We start from the raw sequence: 24238 nt of genomic DNA, 5'->3' as shown, positions 1-24238 counted from the left end.
GTGTGTGCACCGCTGGTCCAGCAGGGTGGGACACCTGGGGTTTTATGTTCCCGTGCTGTCACAGAGACCTCCAGCTTACTCTTTGTACTGCTTTTCCATAATCTGAAATAAGTCCGTATGGCTGATCATGATCTCTGTAAGGGAAAGCAGTGATCCTGATTTGGGATTTCCCATGGTTTTCAGGTTTTTATATATTTACCATTTTCTGCCTAAGGAGTAGTGTTGGCTTAATTTTTCAGTGCAAAATGACATGAGATTTCTAGATATTTGGCTACTGATTGTGTAGCTGGCAAGTGCACTGGGCCTGGCTCACTTGGTGACCTACAAGTAAATGAAGATGCCCAGTGTCAGAGCATGCAGATGTGTTTCGCCAGGAAGTAAACAGGCTTTTGTATTATTTGTTCATCTACATCTGTCTGTTAAATCCATTTCCGCTGTGCAGAAGCAGCAAAAAACATAAGCACATAAGCAGCAAAAAACACAGTGCTGCTCATCCTATCAAAAAGAAATATATGTAAATGTCACTATTGCGCAGTTTCTTGAAAAGTACCCAACTAATACTTGAAGTAAAATTTTGTCACCTTGTTGCATTTGTTTGGGGGCAGTAACTGGCAGGTAGCAACTGTATCCTGAAAGATGTTAGAGTGAGGGAGGGAAGAGGCAGAGAAAATTCTATAGTAAATATCCTCAGAGGTCATCAACAAACGCGGCATAACAGCTTCTCACTAACAAACTGAGCTCAAATAGTGATTGTTCCATCTCTCATCTGAAATACTGTTCCAAATAACAGTACCAGCCTTGTTTTAAAGTAAGGGAAAACACTGAAGCTCATTCTTGAACAGAGTTGATATCCATTATGTAAATGCACACTTAAAAAAAAATATAGGGCATTGATATTTAATGTCAGACTAAAGGTTACTTAAATGTAACTCTTTTTGAGTGTACTTGCAGATTCAGTCAAACTAATGGATTTTTCCTTTGTCTGTTAAGGGTTAACACTGACTAGACCATATCTTTTGTTTTTTCTGGAGTCCTACAGTAAAGTTGCTGTGTAACTTAAGACACCAAGTCTTTTTGGATAAGAAAACTTCCTGCACTCTGAAAATGGGATCTTCTGTAGCCCTAATCAAAGCCAACTGGATTAATGTTGACTTCTTGCTGTTTGAGCTAATATCTGTGATACCATCTACACATTCCTCTGGTGATTCTCTGCAGTATATAGAAAGTTAGTGTTACTTCACCTTGTCTTTGCCAGGCTGTCGGGACCATGAGGATTTTCCAGAATGCTGTCTGGGGGAGATGCAGGGCTTTAGTATCTTCCCATCTTTTCTCTCCCTAGTTGCAAGCTTTCCTAGGCATAGTTGCACTGGTGGGTTTGGGGACTCTTAAGATTACTCTGGAATACCAAATTGAGTGTAAAATAGCCCTGTGTTATCGAGGACTCCTTGGTTCTGTTTTCTGAGGAGTGAATGTTTGCCCCAGCCTCTAGAGTTAGTCCTTGCAACTTAAAGAGACCTGCATGACCTACCAGATTCTGTGTTGATGGCATTGAGTCAGGAGCTTGAGGGGAAGCCATGTAGCAGCTCCTCTCCTGCAGCAAGGGAAAGCTGCGGTAGCCGCTGCTTGCTGTCTGTCAGCCTGGTGTGGAGATCCACTGGAGGCAAGCCCACCAACCCTCCTTCTGTCCTGACAGGGCAACCAAACCACTTCCTCCCAGTGGCCCCTGACATCTGCCAGAGAAAAATGAGCCCCATATGAGACTTGAGGCTCCACGTTCACTATGAGGCCTAATGAACCAATATCAGACTTTACAAACTCCTAAAATAAGAGAGATTTTGCACAGCGCTATAGGTTTATAGGAAAATAGGATGAGAGTTTTCTCTTCAATTAATTCCAAACCAAACCTCACAAAGTTTAGGACATTTTGGCTCTGAACTGAGTAGCTCAAGCTTGAAACTGATCCTGATGCAGGTTGAAATTCATATTGGCAGCTCATTGGCACTTCTGCATTTCAGTGAATTAAGTGAACCTTACTGTGTTCACAGGACAGAAAAGGAGTTAAACTGAATATTTTCAGGGTAATAACTTAGGATTTGAAACACTTCTACAGTGAAAATTAATCCAATTTTCCTTTTAGCAAAGTATAGTTTGGATTTGAGGAATAAAGGAGCATAACTATGGTAAGCAATAATTTAGTTCTCTGATTCACAAAGTTGCTCAGTGAGTCATTGAACCAGATCCCACCAGTAACTAATATGCATTGATTTAAATGGATTTCATTATCTCATTATGAGTTTTTTTGGTGGCTGTGATGGCACATTTCTTCATTGCCTTAGCTCAAGGTTGAGGGAATTCCTTGTGATAAATCTAGACTTGTAGGTAAACATGAAGCAATAAGCAAGAAGACCTCACCCAATTGCAATTATGTTAGATACTTTGTTATATTGCCAGGTTCAATCAAGTACAGTAACAAAATAACATAGTTTACAGCTGAGATAGTAACTTACTATTTACAAATATGCTTGTCATGCAAGTCAGAAGACAAGGAGGTTCTTGAGACATAAATTCTCCAGTTCCCATCTTGTTTATGCTAAGCTTTTGTCTGGATTAAATTTTGGCTTGTAAATGACAAAATTATTAGACTTTATAATTGACAATATTTAATTCACTTCTTCAGTATTCACTTCAGTATTTTTGTATGTGACCTGCAAATTGGAGTTTCTGTACCCAAATAATGTTACCCAGAGAGATTTCTGTTTTCTTACACCTTGCACAACAGGAACACAGAGTGAGATCTGAGAATATGTAAAATGTCAAAACATGTCCGTAGACATTCCAAAGGTATGTCTCTGTATTACTTAGGATTTTGATGATGTTGTCATGCAGAAATTGAGTCCAAAAGAACCCCACCTGCTTTAAGCAGGCAGAAGTTGAGTCCAAAAGAACCCCACCTGCTTTAAGCTTAGGTTGGCAAATTAATTTATTACAGATTATGTACTTCTAACACCAAATGGTGATAAGTGGTAATATTAGGTAACATTCAGTCTCTGTCCTTGATTTGCTGTCTGATCTGAGTCAAGCAAAATACTCTAGGTTTCAGTTTGTTTGTAAATAAAGTGAATTCATCACATACTTTGCAGGCGTATGATGAATTAGGTATTGGAGAAATGAAGAGTGTTGTCAGGATTAGTAAGGGAAGATACGAAGTCATGAAAATGTCGCCATCTCAAAGAACCAAAGTCTGTGGACATTTGAATCTGTGGTTTCTGCCTGTCTACAGAAAGGTCCATTGCAAAATTTACATTCATTTTTGGGTTTGGATTTTGAACACTCCAGGGCTTTCAGGTAGGGCCCATCTCCAGTGAAAATAAAACTTAACCGCAGCCACCAACCCAAAACTGAACCATCAAGCAACCTGAACCCAATTGAGTGAGGTTAAAAAGAGTTTGGTTAAGTGCCTTGTTTTGTTGCCTTTGGCTAGAAAAAGCAGTGGGAGTGAGAGATGCCTTTTTAGATATTTCTGACCTAGGTTAAATTAGGACACTAAAAGTCTTGTGAGGAAGTTTCAAGGACTGATTGGATTACTCGGATCCCAACCCAGACTGTGGAGATGAATCCAAAGTTCCAGATGGTTTTTAAATTAGAAAGGGAGAGATCTTATGAGGTCTGCATTATTTCTACATAATACCCCTAGTTCCTCATGGATAAGCCCATCCAAAAGATACTCATCAACATCCCTAAGACACATAGACTTCTTAATCTGGTTAGCTTGTTTGAATGGGACGAACATTTCCAGAGCTGGTCAGCCTGTGGCCTTGCTATCAGTCACCTACTCAAGGAAGAGAAATTGGAGTCCTCTTAATATTTCAGCACGAAGATTGTTCTCTTTTCTGGTAACTTCTCACTATATTAAAAAATTCTTCCTGTCGTTGGAAGTCAGTCCAGTTCACCCTTTTCATCAACTAACAGCAAGGGGTTGTTTTGGGGGTTTTTTTTGGTGGAAGAGTTTGCATTTTTGTATTTTTGTAAGTGTTGTTATCTGCAAAATTTAGTAACAGAGTTTGATTGAAAAGTATATTCTGCTTCCTGCCATTCATGCTCCTTGTTTAGCTTAAATGCCACATTTGCAGAAAAATGAAAGCCAGAATGTAAAACTGATAGATGCACATGCCCTCATATGCTAAAATGCATCATTTTGGGTTATGAATGCTTCAGGAGGACTCATGACAGCAAGCAAAACAGACAAAAAACCTACGTGTGCTTCACACACAAAGTCTTAGTGAACACTGACCTGATTACACACATTTGTAACTTATTTTTTTAGTACAGACTTGGGATTCAGTTAACTGAAGATGTCCCTTTAAAAGTTGCCAAATGATGCGTGACCCATCGTGCCACCCCGCCTTCTTTTCCTTGATTAGAAAAGGGAAAAGATGTACTGAAGATAACTGAGGGTACTTTCCAAATGACCAGAGGAAAAGAAAGAACAAGGAGATGGGATCATTAAAATGATAAATGAAAGTTGGGTTTGCTGTTATTACAGGTTATGTTGTTTTTTCTCCAGGGGAGTGAAGGAGGAGGGGATGCACCATTTCCTGTTGGAGAAACTGTAATCAGCTATAGAACATTTGCAGTTTTAGGAAGAAAAGGTCCTGACTGCTGTACAAAGATTGAAGTGGCAGAACAAAGGTTCATGTTGAAATGACAATGAGTTTGTGGCAAAACAGAACACAACATGCCATTTCCTAAGAACTTGGAGGAGCCCTAATAAAAGATGCCAAAATGTTTGTTTGCATAAAGATGAGTGATAGTCCAAATAAAGGCTTCAAAATGTGATAAGAAACACATCTAAATTCATCTTAAATTTGGATTTAATCTATTCCTCTTCCTGTTATTATAGCTAATATTCTGTTACTTAAGTGGTCTTTGAAACCCTAATTTCTCCAGAACTTGTAATAGGATTATTCAGTATATAAGTGGGATTATCAGCGTAATTCTTAAATTCTGTATTCTCTTTCAAACAGTATCAAAAAGAATGTATTTTGGGATGAGGAGGAAACTGCATGACTAATGTTATTCAAAACGCCAGCAGTTGTGCAAGAACTTTATGAGTTGGAAACGGAGCTGTTACAAGCCGCCATCACTTTGAGTGATGTTCAAAGAAGAGGAAACTCCAAAGCCAGGTCACCTAGAAAGGTGGTGTCTCAGAACCTCTCACACTAGCCAGAGAAGCACATGAGTATCTCCTCTGTAAACAGGGCTCTGCATTGTTTTTGTGCACTTGTGCACGTGGTTGGAGAACAGAATTTTTACTCAAAACAGAAAATTTTAAAGTTCTTTTGCTGTACTTCTAATTTTGTGCTTTTCTCTGATGTGTCCAGGGTCCCTCTCTCTTTCTCACAGCTTCTGCCTAATTGCAAAAAAGATTACCCCTCTGAAGAGAAATAATGCAGTTGCAACCTATATGAACAATGGCAGCTAACAGAGAACACTTGATCTCTGTTATCACCAAAAACTGAATTTTACCAGAAGTCAAGGAACAAAGAATATTTTAGATGTTAGAGAAGCAAGTAAAAACAAAGTGTTTATAACACAACATTTTGGGATTCCATATAGTTTGAGGCAGTCTCATGAGGATTTCTGCATTTACAAGATTTCGGTACAACAGTTTTTTGTTTGTAGTTACAATACAGTGCAAGGTGTTAATCTCTGTCTTCTTAGTTGCAGTGACCAGTGTATATTCAGATGATAAACTTGACACAATCTTACTATTTTTGAATCAGTCATGTTTTTTTAGTTTCTTACACCAGTCACAGATGATTAAGAAGTAGAACTGGGGTGTTCATCTGAGCTTCTTAGTCCTTTTGCATTTGTCTGAAAGCTTTTATGTGACAGTCCTTCCGTGGGCTTCTGGTGCTTTGTGCATTTTCTCAGGCCTTTCTTCAAAACTTCAGTGTTTCCTTTCTGAAGAAAGAAAAAGAAGAAAAGTAGTTGGACTACAAGGTGAGATATATCAGGAAGGCCTAGACAGTGCAGAGAGAAGAGGTTTTCTGTTCTTCTAGTTGACCAGTGCTTTCTCCAAAATTCAAATTTAAAATAGTACGTTTGTCATTAATTTTTAGATTGCCTCTGCTAGTTCAACTGCCGGTACTAATGCTGCTGTTGTCTTTTGGACAATATGATAAATCTCTAATGTGAGAAGGTATTAGGAAGGCACAGCAGTTTCTTCTCTATCATCAGTGCTATGCAGTCTTCTTTAGAAGAAAAATTCAGCAACCAAGCATGCAATGAATATGCCAAGCGATACCTCAGTAAAGGTGATCTAAATGCGTGGCATGGTTTTACATGCAAAAAAAAAAGTGGACAAACACCGGCTATTCCTTCTAAGTCAATTACATACCTCTCAGGCTCTCAAAGAAAAGCTTTCTAACCAGCTGTCAGGCCAGGAACCAGTGCGGAAAATTGTTTCCCAGAGACCTCACTGTTTGCAGACTGTCTGGACCTTAAATTGCAGGACTCGCCCTCTCACCTTATCTTCCAGATACCCCAGCACTTTCCTACCCATCCTGCCTGGCTCTTCACAGGTGTACACTGGCTGTGTATGGAATGCCTTTGCATCCTTGGAAGAGGGGAAAGGGTATTATAAATTGTATGAGTCAAAGGTAGCTGCTTGAGAACGTGATGTATTCTGCATCCTTTAGGAAAGAAGGGGGGAAAAACGTTTTCCTTTTCTGAATCAGTTCACTTTCGAAAATTAATAAACCTTTTTTTATCCACTCATGCTGCTGGGTGACCTGTTCCTATTGTATGCTGAAGTGCAATAAAATAACACAAGGCAGTACTGTGAAGAAAAACTCATAGGGTTTATTTGAATGCATAACCAAGTTTGTTTACTTTGAAAGAACAGTAACAATGTAATGAATGTCTGATGTAGAGTTAAGTACATCCTTGTCCAAATTTGATTTATGTGATAATTTCTGGATGTTAACTCAACCATTGTTAGCATAACCTCCATCATTTTTATATTCATGCTGACTGTGGGCACGCACTAGCGCAGCAGTGTGAAAGAAAAGTGAAAGAAAACTGGTAGCAACTCCCAGTGCAGGAAACCTCTTTCCCTGAAATAACAGAGGTTGGTGTGTAGTGAGGCATAGATCAATTTAAGGCGAGCAGATGAGTGTAACTGGAGGAGCTGTGTTAGGAGAGAGAAGGCAGCCATTGATTCCTGCAGCTTATTAACCTCTTGAGGGCCACGTGCAGTAATGCAAACGTCAGCCATGGTCTGCTGGTGTGTGTGTGCGTGATGTGGCTATCAAATTACCTGAAGAAAAATGCAGACACTTTGGTTGCCTGCTAAAACACAGCAGGAGATACGCTGTGAGCTCAGGCCGCCTGAGCTTTTGAAGGCAGAAGTTGAGCTTTGTGAGGAATGCTTGTATGAACACTTCTGTAAACATGTATGTAATTCATACAAGATGTCTGTGTAATTCATACAATAACTTTGTTCAGTGTACAAAGGAGAGTTTCTGCAACCCTGTGCTAGGCAGTAACTCTGTAGCATGAGAATGGGCATCTTTTAAGAGATAACAGATGATGGAGTTTTTTTAGGTAAACAAAACATTCAGAAATTGCCACAATGGTTAAAGTTAAACACAATTCTCGAGGGAAGTTTTATGGGTATAAACAAAGGACATTCTTGTTTGTTTTTCACGTTCATTTCAAGATTGCACATAATTACTGAATCCTTCCCATGTGAGCTTTGCAGTTCATGTTTTTAACCAGATGCTATAGCATATGTTTTAGTACCTATAGTTCCACAGTTGAAGTTCCAGAATATCGGTGGTAATATTTTTGATTAATTTACTTTGTAATTCAATTTAACCTGAAGGCAGTGCATGACTTGTATCATATGTTGTCATCAAAATTTTATATTTACGATTTAAATTGAACTTTACAGTTGTCAATAAAGAAGAAGTATGTTCAGCATATTACTATAAATCATTCACATAAACCCTTAATTTCATCTTCAACCTGCATCTTGATTTTGTGTCAGCTGGTGGATCCCATATGCTAGGATGGCTCTTTGCTTCTGGGAGATTCAGATGCAACTGCTGAGCTGAGGGCAGAATTTGAGTGTTCACTCTTGGCTGCTTTGCCTTTTGCTCTTCTGTTTTAATCAACCATTATCTCTCAACTTAATATAGTTGTGCTTTTCTCTTTTTTGGCTCTGATCTTGGGAGGGGAAGAGAAAATGCTGATGAGATTATACTTGTTTGGGGTGTGTTGTGCTCAGAGAAGGGCAGTCTTAGTCCAGTTTTATGCAAGACACTATCATAATAAAGTACATTATTGTGGATGTCACAGTAATCTGTAATGGGTCATAGCAATCAGTTTATAAGTCCTGTGATTCAAAGGCAAATCAGTTATTACTGAAATGACCCAAAGGATGTGATTTTAACATGATGTTCTTTTAAGTCGACATCCAGAGTTTGCATGTGGATAGCCTGCAGTGCTGGATTTGGGCTGTCCTGTCAAGAGCCCAGTTTTGAAACTACATTTGCTACAGTTCTTTATCAGTATTATGAACTTCTTCCTTTATGAATGAAAATACAGGACAACAGATTATTGTGGGTAATCTTTTTTGCATAATATATTGGCATACAGCACTCACCTGAAGCATCAAGTCAGGTTTCAGGGGCACTGTCTGCTGATGACTAAATTTGAATTGAGACCCATGACAACCAATGGGCAGCAAGTTTGATGTTTCAGTTGAGAAGATTTGTTTCATAATAAGAAGTTATTTGTTTCCATCTGATGTGTTTGTGCTTTGGCAAGTATTATTTATGGTACTGAAATGATGTGGTAATCCAAAGGATAAAATAACTACTTCTTCGTAATCCAATGTACAGCTGCTTGTTGGGACTCAGGCCAAGCCTTCACCTTCACATCATCTGCAGCAACTCTGTGTGTGAGTTTTAAAGACAGTTTTAAGAGTGTAGGTGGTAATTTCAGTCATCTGTCTTTAACTGAAAAAACAGATATTAACTTAGATAAAAACTACTGGGAGCAAATTCTAGTTTTTCATGTAAAAAAATAAAGTTTTTTGTACTTTAAAAACTTGAACTTGTTACCTGAAAGTAGTGACAGTTTGTGGGCAAAGATAGAAATAGGGAAGTTGGAAAGTTAGGAAACAGCTAACACAAGTTTAAAGAGTGAATTTCTTTTAAGAGTGTTTTGCTATCCAGGAAATAAATGGAATGCCAGCCATTTTGTAGCAGCCCTGTATAAATGAAAAGAAATACAAAAACAAGTCTTCTGGTTCCTCCACCTGTCACTGCCACTGGGTAACTGTTCGCACCTACGTTAGTCACTCCTTCAACAGGCCATGAAATTGTTCCAGCTTTTTAAATGTGTGAGAAAATAAAGGCAGGTGCTGGCACATCATGAATGAAAACCTGACCTTCAGGCTGATACAGTAGTGGTGTTGTTACTGTTTGCGTTCTGGAAACCACGAGTTGTCAAGTTGCAATAAAGTTATTTTGTGTTTTTATATTATTAAAGCTCAGTGAGGTCTTTGGACCGCCCATGAGAACCATGAGGATTGCTGGTGTTGGAAGTCATATTGATAGTCAGTACTTAAGGATGGGGGTTTTTTTATGTTGTTACTGACTTTGTGCCACTCAGTAGCTGTTGGATTACTTAATAAAGAAGAAACTTGCTACAGAGGGTGCTCGCACATCTGCTGTTAGAGAAATCAAATCCTGAACTATCTGTGATCCAAAAAAACCTTAGCGACTTCTCTGAAAATCCTCTCAGAATAATGCCACTCATAGAAACAGCAGGCAAAGTGATATTTCAATTTCACAGCAGAACAAATATTCAGTATTTTTTCATAAAAAGAGATGGAAAAATAGAGAATAGAGAGAGTCATCTTCAGTACATGCATATTTTTCATGAACTCTTACTTAAACCTGAAATCCAGTGAATTGCTATGAACTTCTTATCTCAAGAAATCATTACTGGTCTCTCAAAGGACTGTTTAATCTTCAGTGTCTTACAAGGTTTGTCTTACAAATAAAACTGTATTGAATCTTGCTACCTTTGACCACCTGTCAAGTTTCTATCCTCCCTTTTTTCCAAAACTGATACCAGACTGCAAAATGAAAACACCACAACTGTATGTGAGGTTCTGTTAAGAGTTCAAATGAAATTACCTGAACCATTATGAGTTTTAGAAAGCCTCCATATTTTTCTTACTAACAATAAGGTAATTTAATTACTGTAATTAGTGATTTAATCACTGTATAAAACTGCCTTGATTTTTTGTGTCACATTTAGCCCTATATGAAAATCTCCTAATACAGCATTAGGGAATTAGAATTATCCTGGTACTGAGTGAAAAGAACGTATTCTGTTGTGTAACCAGAAATACCTGTATTATCTGAATATACCTGCTTTCCTCATTGCAGAGCTAAAATATTTTCTTCATTTATAATTTGTTTTAATATGTAGAAGGGATAACAGATAATGCTACAGGATTATTAACCTATTCTTTTTCTCTTTGTTTTCATTTTCCGAAAGTGGGTCACACATTTGTGTTTTCAAACTGTATTTTGAGTTCTCTTTTGGTGTCACTTTCTTGATTTTATACCCAAGATCACCTTGTTACTCTAGCGCTGTGCAATTTTTAATATATTCCAATGACACTCCTGTGAGGTAGCAAGGTAATGTTATTTTCAATTGTATAGTTAGGGAACAGAGGCAGAGAGGGTAAGAGCAGTTTTCCTTGTACCTAACTCTGCCTAGTCATTTAGGCTCCCTCTGACGCCTACAGTTAGGGGATGTATCACCCCCTTCCCCCGGTGACTGAGCCTGGGTCACATTAAAGGCTGTGGCAGGCATGCACTGAACTCAGATCTTCCAAGACCTACATTAGTAATCTCTTTTCTGGAACGTATTTCCTTTCTGAAATAAACAGATGTATTATGCTGGAGTGATTTGAATACTGCTCCTTCATGTGGCTTGGCAAGAAGCATGAACTTCATGATTTTTCTATTACTATTTTAAAGTTTTTGTTATTTCTCCTATTAAACTGTTAATGTCATCCATCATCTTGGGTTTCATGGCTTTAGTACTGATTGCTTTTCACAGATACTACACTCTCAGGGGAAATCGGCACCAAGAAAAAAGTGAAAAGACTGTTAAGTTTCCAGAGATACTTCCATGCATCCCGGTTACTGCGTGGAATTGTACCACAAGCCTCTCTGTACCTACTGGATGAGGACTACCTTGGGCAAGCAAGGGTAAGACGGGTCTCCAGATCTCCATTTCTTTTAATAATACTACAGAGAGTGTCACTTTTGTTTCAGTCTTCAAATAACCGAATTTATGGCTGATCTTTCTTAAATGACCCACGTTACATGTCTGCCTCACAACAAACAGATTGTCCATTCCCTATTTATGGTTACAGCCTCGAAGGCTTAGGTCTCAGAGCAACAGAAAATGCTGCTACATCTATTCAGCGTTTTCAGGTTCCAACAACTGAATTATAGTCTGGATTTAATAAAGAATGAAGGATTTCTGGTTAAGTTACTGATTTAAGTGCAGCCCTGACACAGGATTTAGTTCATCCACTTTAAAAAAGACAGGTGTCTCTCAGCTGGTATGGAACAGCTATTAGGCAACCTGTGATAGCTCTCCATAGTGGCAAAGGCTAGGAAACAGTGAACATTGACTGCAAAGAACTTCACAATGATCAAAATATAATTATCTTATTTTGCAGCACTTATACTCACTTTGAATGGTATTTTTGAGCAAAACTTGCACAACCGATGGCATTGGGATTATGTGCCTAGGCAGTTTTTATTCTCTGCAAGAGGTGATTATATGCCGGGTGTTAGAAAGTAATTAAGAAATCCACAACTGTTTGAATATAGACTAGAGATGGGAGTGAATGTGTATTTCATTCACTCCCATTGTAGGTCATACAGCTAGTCCAGAATCAATCTCCTGTCTCAACTGATGTAGCTGTAAGAACACTGCATTTGGTGGTAATGACGGATTCTTCTGCATGTCTGAGTGGGCTTAACGGTGGCACTGTATCCAAATTTATAAAAGCTATTCCTGTGTACTGCTTTGCTTAGCACATTGTAACTCATACTCACCTTGAGAGCTAAGATTTTAAAACTGTATTAAAAGCCTAAGAGAATTTGCACAGACAGTTCGGGGACATGAAGGAACAATAAAGAAATTGTGCAGTAAAAGGGAATATTTTCATAGTATTTTGGTTTATATTATTCCTTGTTTTGAGTTCCATTTTGAAGGTATTTTTAGTGTTATGTTCAAAACCTCCTCAGTTAAAAGTGCAAGTGATATTTTATGCAGTACAGCTACGTTAGCCTGATTTCTCATATTTCAAATACAACCTCTGTAGGTTTCTCAAACAAAACTTTAAAGCTGCAGTAACCAATCCTGTGACTGATTAATGTGAAATAATAATTAAAATCTGCTTTACAGTGTGACATACCAGTCATTAGCCTTTTCACATTTGTTTTTTCCAGCATATGCTATCCAAAGTGGGAATGTGGGATTTTGACATTTTCTTGTTTGATCGCTTGACAAATGGTAAGTAAATTTTTTAAGTCTTTTTTTTAATATCTCTCATAAATGACTATTCAAAAAATCCCTAATTAATTATTTGCTAAATGTTTCCAGTTCAGATTACTGAAGAGAAATTGGCCACATTTAACCTCTCTTACAATCACATCCTGGAGCTTTTTCAGGTTTTTCCTGAACTACAGGGTAATGTTTAAAGAGTGCTTTTGTATCAATCTAATCTCCTGCATGTTGTTGTCACCTTTTCAAGAAGGTGTTCCTGTTTAATTTACCTGGGAAATTCCCAAGCTACTTTAAATATACCTGTTAGATACATTGGTCAATAAATCCAGATCTCCATAATCAGTCAATTTCTATCAATACAAAAGACCTTTGAGTGAAGATACCCTTGCTTCTGTTCAGCAGCAAAAATTAGGAAATTTATTAAGAGAGTAAAAATCTGTGAAGTGTTTTCTCTAAATGTATGCCTGTAAAACCATCCCACTTCCCCCCCCGAATGTCTAGGCAATACCTCTTGATCTGCTGAAGAGGGTCATGATCACACCTCTCCCCTTATTGTAGTGCTCAGAGAACTGAGAGTCCTCATTCCTCACCCCCAATCTAATTAGGTTTGGTTGGGGCAGAAGGTGTAGGAAAAGGTTGGTTTAGAGGGTCATTTAGCTGAGTGACTGGCAGTGAAGAGTGAAGAGTATTGTAAATTGCCTGGGAAGCAAAAGCATAGTTCTTCTAAATTACCTTTCTGTGCCCCTGCTCAGTAGTCAAGGCCAAGTAAGTTTCCATGTGTTCTTCATACAGATATTTATTTTCTTTCCTGAGTTACATTAAATAAGAAAAGACTCCCTTCAAACTTTGTTTATATGTAGTATGGATTGGTTGATTTGAGGTGTTTTTTCTAACTTTTATGGAAACAGTGCTGCTGAATTAAGCAGTGCAAGCTTTTTTAAATACTGTGTTTATGTGTAATTGACCATGTAATACTAGTTAGGCTCAATTTTGCCAGTGTTCTCAGTATTGGATTTACAGTAAGGCCAGTGCAACATTACAGTGGGACTTGAGACTGTAAATGCTGCAACTCATTTTTCCCATCTGTGTCATTGTTATGAGATGCAATTCTAGCTGAGCTAGTTTACGTAGGTTAATTACATTTTTGTGCAGCTATATGTAAAATAAAAAATTTAGTTCCAAACTGCTGGTTTTTAGTAATTAATTAATGAATACAATATGGCAAACCGACGTGGCAGAAAAGCCACTCTTGTTTCTGTTGTTTCTGAAGACAGACTGAGTTACGAGGATGACGTTGCTCTCAGACAAGCCTGTCAAAAGATTTCTAGTTAAAACCGTGTCAGTTTGCCTTCTTCCAGTTAAAACCACTTTGCCTGTTGTGTTGAAACAGCAAACATGGCTTTATGGCATCTAGACACAAGAATGGCACTCCGTTGGTACAACCATGCCATCAAGTCTTGATTATATAGCGCAGTAATTCATATAAGTGACTTCTGCATACACGGGTGTCATCTAAGTTCACTTCATTGGAGATGGAGCTGACTAATAGGAAATTACCAAGGTTTTTACCCTTGCTGGCTTTGTAACTACATGTTGAGGGAATCTAATAGTTGTTCCTTTCTGCTTTTAGGAAACAGTCTCGTAACACTCCTTTGTCACCTCTTCAATGTGCATGGACTTATTCACCATTTCCAGTTAGACATGGTTACATTACACAGGTTTTTTGGTAAGTGCTCACCTCAAAGCCATCTTTGAATGAAGTTTAGTGCTTAAGTAGAGCATCAGGTAAGGCACTGGCTTGGTCTGTGTATCTATGTAAAAATGATGATATCATTGTAAATATCAGTAAAACATGTCTATGGTATATATCAGCATACAGTTTGCAGGGACTCAAGTACTTGGTTCAGTACTTAGTCAGTGGAGGGACTTTAAAAGGCTCTGCACTGGGCTGAAGCATCCCAGCACCACAGTCACACTGGTGATTTAAAGTAAAGTATACCATGCAGAGATGTGGCTGGCTTAGGCCCACACAGACCATGTACAGTAATTGCACAGTACAATTGTGGTGCAGTGTAATTATTTTAGTGACTAAAAGACCACTGAGACCCAGGGCAGTTAAAAGCTTATGTGCAGAATTTAACAAATTATATCAAGCTGTCTACGCTGAATAGTGCTGGTGAAAGCCCCTGCTGCTGTTACTGCCAACAGAAATAGTAGCACCATGCTGTCAGTGAACCAAAAGAAGAAATTGGCCAAAATCAATTAGTTTTTGCAACACTTTTTGAAAGCAGCTCAATGCCAGTGTTTCAGGCTGTCAGGCAGAGTTTCCAGAGCCGGGTCTCTTCTTTAAGACTGCCTAATTGTCACTTCTGGAAAGCATTACTCTGGTGTGGAGACAGACAAAATCTCCCTGCTGTTTCTATCTCCTGTGGGCAGACGTGAAGTGGACAGTTGGGTAATTAGAGCTAGTGGTACTCACAGTTTAAGGGATTACCCACTGTACCTCCAGATGCTTGTGTGGCTGGAAACAAACAGGAGGCTTGGACTTCCTTTGGCGCTCCTCGTGCTGGCAGCGAGCGCCATGGGAAGTCTGCCTGTTAGCTTTCCATTTGATTAATCTGATCATGTCTAGGAGAGCGCTTCAGGCAAGATCACATGCAGCTTCCAGCGTTCACATGGTGGTGTCCCAAGACCATGCAATGGTGCATACACTGCTACAAGGAACAGAGGGGTGTGAAGCACACATTTCAATGATTTTTCTCTCTGAGAGAAGGCTGAGAGTTAAGAGGTTGGTGCTCCTGGTCCAACTGGACCAGTTCCAGCACTGCAAACTAAAGCAAGAGGGACTGCATTTTAAAATGAACACATAGATGTGACTAAAATTGTCACAGGAGATTTTGCTGTGAATACCCCAATGATGATTTTGATTCTTCACCTGGGGGATATAGGAATGCTTTTGGCTGTAGTTCATCACTCAAATAACAGATGATGGCAGGGTATCAGGGCCTCACTCCCTGCTGCTGTAAAATAGGTGGTACTGCCTTAATGGCAGACTACTACCCTATGACAGCAGCCTAAATAATTACACTGCGTTGTGGATAAATTTGCCTCTCTTCCTTGTTTATTTTACTCCTCAATGAAAGCCTTCACTAAGGCAAGAAAGAGGTGATTTATGCACTAGGCCCAGTATATCCCCTTGGGCCTCACAAATCCTTTCATGCATTTTTTCTCTAAAGGTATCCCAATAAAAGCAGCAATTTAAATAAGCTACAGCTATTTGAAGAAACTCCTTAGGCAGCTGACTGCAAAACCTCAGATTGTATTTTAAGTCCAGTTCCCACTTGTGGCCATGGCATTCAGAGACAAAAGGATCTTTGTTTTCTGTTTTGATTCCCAGTTATGGTTCAAGAAGATTACCATAGCCAAAACCCATACCACAATGCTGTCCATGCCGCTGATGTCACACAAGCTATGCACTGCTATCTGAGAGAGCCCAAGGTAATGACAACCTTTCACACCGATGTTGCTTTCACATGGTTCTCAGATTTTTTTCCCAGGATTGAAATAAAAACCCCAAAAGATACTTCTAGACAGCAGAAAGTGATGGCGCACTGGAAGTCAGCAGCAAGTCAGGAGCAGCCTCAGCTACAGATTACAGAGGTTTCAGTCAAGCCACGGGAGTCACTTCTCATTGTGCAGGCATCGTGTCTAAGTGCTGCTGTATGAGCTCCAGCCACCACCACGGTGTGAACCAGCCACCCGCCAATGCCTGCAGTTCTGTTCCATCAAACTCAGCAGGAGGCAATGCATGTCTGTGCCTCAGCCACCTCCTCACATCACGATTTCAAAATACCAGATTGGGCAGTGCCACACCAGGAAAGGGGAAAGCAGTCCCTTCAGAGGGGTCTGTTCTTCAAGGCTGTCCTCTGCACAAGTATTTGACTGCTGCTGCAAGTTCTCACAGCATCAGGGTGGTGTTGCCTTATGTGTTACTGGAAGGCACTGGGACATTGCACTGCTGAGCCACAGTATAAGAACATAACTTATCTTTTCTGGCTTGGCCTAAATGAAAGGATGTTGTGCTAGAACTAGCAGTTTGTTACACCAGATATAGCAATGGTAAGTGAGGACAGGAGCAGGCCCCACCTTTCCTGTGTTTTCCTCTCCTGTATTTTCGAGATCTGCAAGTCTTTTCTGGCCAGGAAGTGCAGGGAACCTGTACCATACTGCTCATCAGTTCTCACCTCAGGATGCTTCTTTCGTCTCATAGACCTGTACTCTGTACAGACTCATCGGGCTGGTAATAACTGCCTCACTCTCACAAACAGAAAATGCTAAGACTACCTTTTTTTGCTTCTAAATGGGCTCTGTAGCAGAAAAAAATCTGGACAGGTTTTCCAACTTGAATGTTTGAAGTTATAAAGTTAAATTATATTCCCTAATAAAACACATCTGTTTGAACTGAGATAGATTCTTAATAGCCAAGTTTGAAATTTCAGAAATTGATAAACTCTACATTTTTTAACACAGTGCTATGCTAGAAAATTGAAGCCTGATCTTTTGTTGGTATTGCTAAATACTTGGAGATGCAGAGCTCCTACGATGCATGCTAACATATGCCAACCTGCCAGCATACCTGTTTGCTTTTTGAACTGAATGTTTGAGACTATGCTCAAGCACTTCTATTACAACAATCCTTGTATTGCCATGAGTGATAAAGAGATAAGAAATACGAACTATAAAGCATGATTATATAGTCTAATATCTTTATAGATGTTTGTTCAACACTCACCTTAAAAACGTTGTTCACAAAATTTATGTTTGACACTTGTATACAAATGCCCACAAAACCAAGCAATGCCATGATGTCTGCTGGTTTGTTTATTTACCAAAAAAAGTGTTTACTCTCATGTTCTCATTGTGATTAATGTGTGTGATGATTCAGCTTGCCAACTTCCTCACGCCGTCAGACATCATGCTCGGACTGCTTGCTGCTGCAGCTCATGACGTGGATCACCCAGGGGTCAACCAACCCTTTCTGATTAAAACTAAACACCACCTTGCCAGCCTGTATCAGGTAAAACTGCTCATCAAGTTCCTAATGTGTAAAATGGTGTCAAGCAGAGTTTAAGCAATTCGCAGTGAACTTTTAATGCCAAAATGTGGCAGTGGGAGGATGCTGATCAAGTCATCCTGCACTTTAGAGTCTGGACAATTTTAGTTGAGCTCCTCACTGGGTGTCACTTCTTAAAACAAAGCTGATATGGGAAAAGAGTTGGAAATGTCAGATTTTGTTTAGGACATTTACGCCAAATCAGTTGCCTGGGTTGTTTCTGCTGTAGATTATCTGGGGTGAGGAACTGTGGGTAGGAGATTTAAAATCATGACAAGATTTCATCTTCTTTCAGTGAGCAAGTAAGCAGCAGGCATGCTCTAAATTGGTATTGCATTAAAAGAAACCCTTGCTTCATGTGGCTGTAGTAAAATACTTAATGAACACTGCATTAAAAAAAGAAAAAAATAGAAGATAGATGAAACCAAAGGAAGTGTAGACATTTACAGTAACATTCCTCAAGATACAAAGAAAGAACATCAAGAAAGCCACTAGGTCACACCACAGGCTGTCTAGACCAGTATCCTGTTTCTAAGAGCAGCCAGTAAAAGATCTCAGAGAGAAACATAAGTCTGGGTTAAGTACAGAGTTGTCCTTCACCTGGTATACATCCTTTCAGCTCTGGCAAGCAGTAGTAGAAAATTTTCTGAAACAAAAACACAGACCCTCTTGTTTAATAACTACCAATGAACCCATGCTGCCTGATTTTTTGGGTCCATTTTGAAGATATTTGAGGTTTTGGCCTATGGCAATCATTGTAGCTCTGTATTTTATCTACAACTGTCCTGTGAGTATAATCTTCACATGCATGTGTACCTTGTTACTATATATGCACATCTCTCTATTCTTTGAGTTGTACTTACATATACAATGTGCCAGAGCAATGCTGTGAATCTTAATTTTGGTTGCAACAACCGTAATTGACATGTAGTGAAATTGAGGTAGTATTGATTTCTAGCCTTTAGAGTCACAGAGTCATAGAATCATAGAATCATGAAGGTTGGAAGAGACCTTTAAGATCATCAAGTCCAACCCAACTGTTCAGCCAGCACTGCCACTGTAGCCCATAAACCATCACCCAGTGCCAGATCCAGACACCTCTTAAACACCTCCAGGAGTGGTGGCTCTACCACCTCCTCGGGCAACCTACTCCTGTGCCTGACCACCTGAACAGTGAAAATATTTTTCTAATATCTAATCTGAATCTCCCCTGTCTCAGCTTAAGGCCATCCCCTCCAATCCTCTCACTGCAGGTACAGCAGGAGAGCCCGGCCCCCACCTCACTGCAGCCTCCTTTCAGGAGGGTGTAAGGAGCAACAAGGTTTCCCCTGAGCTGCCTTTTCTCCAGGCTAAGCACCCCCAGCTCCCTCAGCCACTCCTTTTAAGACGTGTTCTCTGGTCCTTTCACGAGCCTTGTTGCCCTTCTCTGGACGTGCTCCAGCACCTCAGTGCCACAACTCAGTGTCCTTTTTTAAGTGAGAGGCCCAGAACTGGACACAGCACTCAAGGTGTGGCCTCCTCAGTGCTGGGTACAGGGAGACAGTCACTGACCTGGTCCTGCTGGCCACACTATTCCTGATACAGGCCAGGATGCCACTGGCCTTCTTGGCCGCCTGGGCACAGCTGGCTCATGTTCAGCCACTGTCGACCAGCACTCCCACTGGGCTGCTTTCCAGCCACTGTGGAAGAGTCAACTTCAGCCTTTGTGATAAGGTGTCAGAATATCCCAAGTTAAAAATTCATCTACCTGAAGAAGACTCACTAATAGCTACGTACATATACTTAGCAAATTGAGAGATTGCTGTGATGTGCTTACTACTTGATAAGAGTCTCTCTTGTTCTCCCCCACTCAAACATTTGAGTTTCCCCGTAAAAAGTGGACTGTATAATGGTGCAACTGTCCTGGCCTCAGACATAGGAATGGGCTGGATATGGGAGCCCCAGCCAAGGCACAGTGATGCTCAAACACTGAAAACTTTGTGACTGGTCTCATCATAAGCTGATGCAGCTTATTACGTCATACCCATATGTTTCTGGTCCATTTTATTCCAGTCTTTTCTAAATGTGAGGCCAGCTAAGTGAGGAGGGAGAAAGGCCAGGGGCTTAACCCAGGGTGCTTTGGGAATGTTAAGGGTGCTTTGTAGAGGAGTGAGTAGAGCCATTCCACAAAACCCCTTGCCTTGTGAAAAGGTACAAACAATTCCTTCTCAAATTAATAGTGGCAAACAGTAGTTTATAGTTAGGTTGAAAAATCGGGCTAATCTGAAAGACATATAGCTTAAATATTAGTATTTTGGAGAAGTGGTTTCTGCTCAGTAATTTGGGTTTGAATATACTTAAAATGTTGGTTAGAAAAGGCAGTGACAATGCAGAAAATGCAATCTTTCAACAGCAAATGAGATTTTAAGTACCCTTCTTACGGACATTCACTGGCAAGTTTGAGTTATTTTAACTGAAAACGATCCCATATTGTTTCCAAAGATTTTAGTAGTATACAGTATATGGACGCCAATAAAAATAACTGCTGGAAAAAAGTTTTGCTGAAAGCATTTTTAGTTAAAAATTTAGATTTATAGAATAGTCTTTAAAACATGTACTTTAACATGTGCTTGAAACTGAAACAAAGGTTTTTGGTTTTTAAGTGGCAGAGCCACAGAACTGCTGGGATTAATCAGAAAAAGGATCAAATGAAAGTAAGTTTTAACAGAGCTGGCAGTCATCTGTCATTGAGACAGTGGACTTATCCATGTATGGCATTTCTTTGCTTTTAAATGTCTCTTGACATTTAAATTAGAACTTTACATTTACATTTGGAAGAAAAGGTTTTGCAAAATGAAGTAGGTCAGTTTTTGACGGATGTAAAGTGTTTGACAGCTTCTGAAGTGCGTGTATGAGAAGAGTCATATCTCAGGAAGACAGGTGACATCGCCAAGGACTTCAGCGCTTTCAGTATTCATTTTCAACTTAAATCCATATTTTATGGTGCAAGACACTTTGTTCTGTAATCTGTAGGGTAATTTCCACAAGAGTCTATTGCATGTGATTGCATGCAACATAATTTTCTACAGAAATAAAAGCACCTTATTGAAATCTCCAGCATTACAAGGACAGTTGAGAGCATGGAAGGTGACTCTAGTGATCTGGAGGTCAATTAGTTTTCCTGTGAGGAGCACAACAGCATTCCTTGTACTGTGTTGCAGACCTTGCTTCTAACTGTCATTGTCTGGCTTTTAAATGAAGGATAAAAGTTTAGAAGTGTGGATAGATCACATACAACATCTGTAGTACAAAACAGGTTTCAGGAAACTATGAAAGGACACTTTACAACTTTAATATATATGTAGGTAAGCTGGAAATAGGACAGTATGTTTTGGGCATCAGTAATAGTTCTACTTGTAGTCTTCCTTAAAAGCAGCACTTCTAGTGTAAGTGTCATTTTTAACTATTTAACATTGTATAGTTAAACCAACTGCTCAGTGAGTAAGAATAGATTGAAGAGATGGAAATAAATTCCAATCCCTTTTGACTCTGAATTAAAATTGAAGTTTGCTCTGCACCTAGTTAGTAGCAAGTCTCCCTCTCTCTTCAAGTTACTGTTCTTTTTCAAATATGTATGTCAAATGTGGTGGTTCAAATAGCTCAGGCTAAGTAACAGATTGGAAATATTGTGGTAGTTTAAGTAAATTAAACAGTCACAGTCCTGAAGTCTCTGTTACAGCAATCCACTGGGCTTGGGCTGTAAATGTGACAGAAGCTTCCTATAGAGCAGCCTTTAAAGCAAAGCTGCACTACTCAATTTTTAAAAAAAACTAAACCAACCACATGAAGTAGAGCTGAGAGCCCCAGCCTGCAAGCCAGCACACAGACTTTCCCTGTGTGGATTGTCTCCCACCAGCCTGGGTGATCAGATAGATCATGGCAATTAGTCTTAATAAAGCAGTAGTGTGTTCTGGGTGGAATAGCTGACTCTACTAATTGCTGGCAGCCCTTCAGGGATTCTGGCTTCTTACATTTAAGAGGGGAGTCATATGACTTCATGCTCAGTTGTTGCTGGTTAACTTGACCTTTCCTTTTTCCTCCTCCCTGTAGCTTCAGTGTGGGAGGCTAAACAGAGTAGCAGTGTCAGTTTAAGGTTCCCCCTGCAGCAGCAGGCAAAGAGCAGAAACTTAGAGAAGTGAAAATACTCTGAGATGATTACCTGAGTTTGCTTTTTCCTATGAGAAACTGCTAACTGGATGCAGGAAGGTTCTCAGATGCCTACATGCCTAAGTCCTGTTCTGACTGGCCTCCTGTACAGCCAAGGAGCAGCTGCATCCATGGAGTGTAATTCCCTGTTTGAGGCAGGGGCTGCTGAAACAGCTCCTCACAGCAAGTAAGGCTGCCATGCTGGAAGGGATCTGGGAACACAGGGTGCTCCGAGATGGATCTTCCCGGTCGCAATGTTTCAAGGATGCAGTCAGACCAGGGTTGCAGGAAACTGTGCACACAGGCACTGTCTTAAACAAGTGTAAGCCTTCCCAAAAACCAAAGGTGACAGTCAGGTAGAGTTTGTCCAGTTTAGGAGGAGGATGGCAGCCTGTGGCCTTGGGGTGACTCTTGGGACAATATTCAGCTCTGCAACTGGGTAGGTGAAAAAAAACCCAAAAAAATTGTTGCTATGTCCTATTACATTCTCTTATTTTTCTTGGTCAGAGTGTAGGGTTGCAAAAGTCCATCCTGATGTATTTAGGCAAAAGGAGAAAAGGGATTTATTTAGGTTGGCAAATGAACAGAATTGCTGTCAAAAATAATTTCTATATTGTATAACTGATGTTGAGATCTGAGTCCATCAGCTCTTCCTAAGAAAAGGAATTGGTTTTTGCATGATTTGAAAGTTTTGGAGTTGGTTTTACTTTGTTTTTTTTTTCCCCCAGTATCTGTGACTTCTGTAAGGGAAACAAGCAGACAAACCCAGAGAAATACCAAAGCAACATTGTGTGAATTCAAAAGCGACAAAAAGCACTGCAGAAAGTACTGTAATAGGAAGCCAATCCAATTTGTACTCTCACCTTTGCACCAGGCAAGATGATCAAAATGCAGATTGGATCTTGGTTACTGGCAATGTTTAGTGTTTTAACAGTCATTAGATATGACAGGACTACAAAGAAAGATGGGAAGACTTAGGGAGAAAACACTGCTCAGTCCCTCTTGGAAAAGTGGAAGCTGCACATCATGTCCCATGGGAAGGGCAGTACTATGGCAGCAACACCTCGGAGCTGTGGGACTGTGCAGGAGGGAGCTAGAGATCAACAGTGACTGGAGAGAGGGATTCTGTCTCCACTTTCCCCTTTGGCAGTGACAGGGTGAAGTCCTTGTTCTGCTGCCTGCTCAAAAGGTTTGGTTGTGTTTTGTTTTGTTTTTCTTATCCAGTGCTCATCTACTGCAAAAGCTGTGAACTGCCCAAAACAGGGAACCAGATGATAGAGGTTTCTGAACAAGCGACATTTCTGAGGCATTTGGTGGTAGAAAGTACCCTGTGAACTAAACAAGTGATGATTGGCAAATGCACTGTGTGTTAGGATAGTAATTTCAAGTCATCAGACATAAGATACCAAATTTGTTGTAATTTACTGACAGCCTAGAAAGCTGGGTTCCTGCTCCCTAGCAATTTTTTCCAACCTAACTTTAGTTCCACTTAGCTGAAAGCAAGGAAACAAAGAGGAGTCAAAATCTGTTGCAGACCAAGTTGCTGAAGCCTGCAAATGCTCAGCAATATTGCTGTTCCTCTTGCTTTCACTGAACAGCTGCAGGCAGCTTCCAGTTCCCTGACTCAAAGGGAAATTTGGCAGTTTAGTTTTCTTTTTGTTGTCCACTCTGCATTAAAACTGTAGAGGCTGAAAAGTCAACCTGGAATCAGTAGGAGGTAAAAATACGATTTTGCACTCCTGCTTTAATTCATTTGTTAATAAATCTGTTAGAATGCAAGCTACCTCCCACTCAGATGAGATTAGCTCCTCTGTTCACAGCAGGACTCAAAAACTACAGAACAACAGGGCTCTAGGGCTGACCTTAGCTAAGAAACCCAGAAGCACAAGGTCCTTAACTATAGAAATCTAGACCAATTACTCTAATCCAACTGTGGCTGAAAAGCACACACTTCAGGCTCGTGTTACAGCATGTCCGACCAGCACTGGGTAGGTAACATGTGATACAGCAAATCCATGTGTGTACCATGGATAGCATCCTAATCCTTGCATTTTTTGGTGTTGTTCCTCCCCAGAACGTTTCTGTGCTGGAGAACCACCACTGGCGCTCTACCATTGGCATGCTTCGAGAGTCGCGGCTGCTTGCCCACCTGCCCAAGGAGGTCACGTAAGTGTCCACCAGAAGAAATGCATCATTGAAACTAGGCCATGGCCTCCTTCTCCCTTCTTAAAAGCACACTGGAAAAGAGGCCCAGGCTTCCCCATAGGCTGAACTTCATGCTCCTTCTTGGTGCCACTGTGAAATCATGAGACAAAGTTACAC

At 40.0% G+C, this 24238-nt stretch overlaps 1 protein-coding gene across 3 annotated transcripts in view; it reads left to right on the top strand.

Moving 5' to 3' along the window:
* The window catches only part of PDE7B (phosphodiesterase 7B), a 174346-nt gene that overhangs the window by 137522 nt on the left and 12586 nt on the right, over positions 1-24238 (top strand). For all 3 annotated transcript variants that reach the window (XM_048296496.1, XM_048296497.1, XM_048296495.1), the window contains 6 exons: positions 11152-11303; positions 12561-12624; positions 14249-14344; positions 16016-16116; positions 17564-17695; positions 23991-24082. In XM_048296496.1, the coding sequence (XP_048152453.1) occupies positions 11152-11303; positions 12561-12624; positions 14249-14344; positions 16016-16116; positions 17564-17695; positions 23991-24082 (637 nt within the window). The remainder of the gene's footprint in view (positions 1-11151; positions 11304-12560; positions 12625-14248; positions 14345-16015; positions 16117-17563; positions 17696-23990; positions 24083-24238) is intronic.

This window comes from Corvus hawaiiensis, chromosome 3 (genome assembly GCF_020740725.1).
Source record: "Corvus hawaiiensis isolate bCorHaw1 chromosome 3, bCorHaw1.pri.cur, whole genome shotgun sequence".
Taxonomy (NCBI): Eukaryota; Metazoa; Chordata; class Aves; order Passeriformes; family Corvidae; genus Corvus; species Corvus hawaiiensis.
The sequence above is the reverse complement of the archived record's forward strand: the minus strand, read 5'-3'. Positions and strand labels throughout refer to the sequence as shown.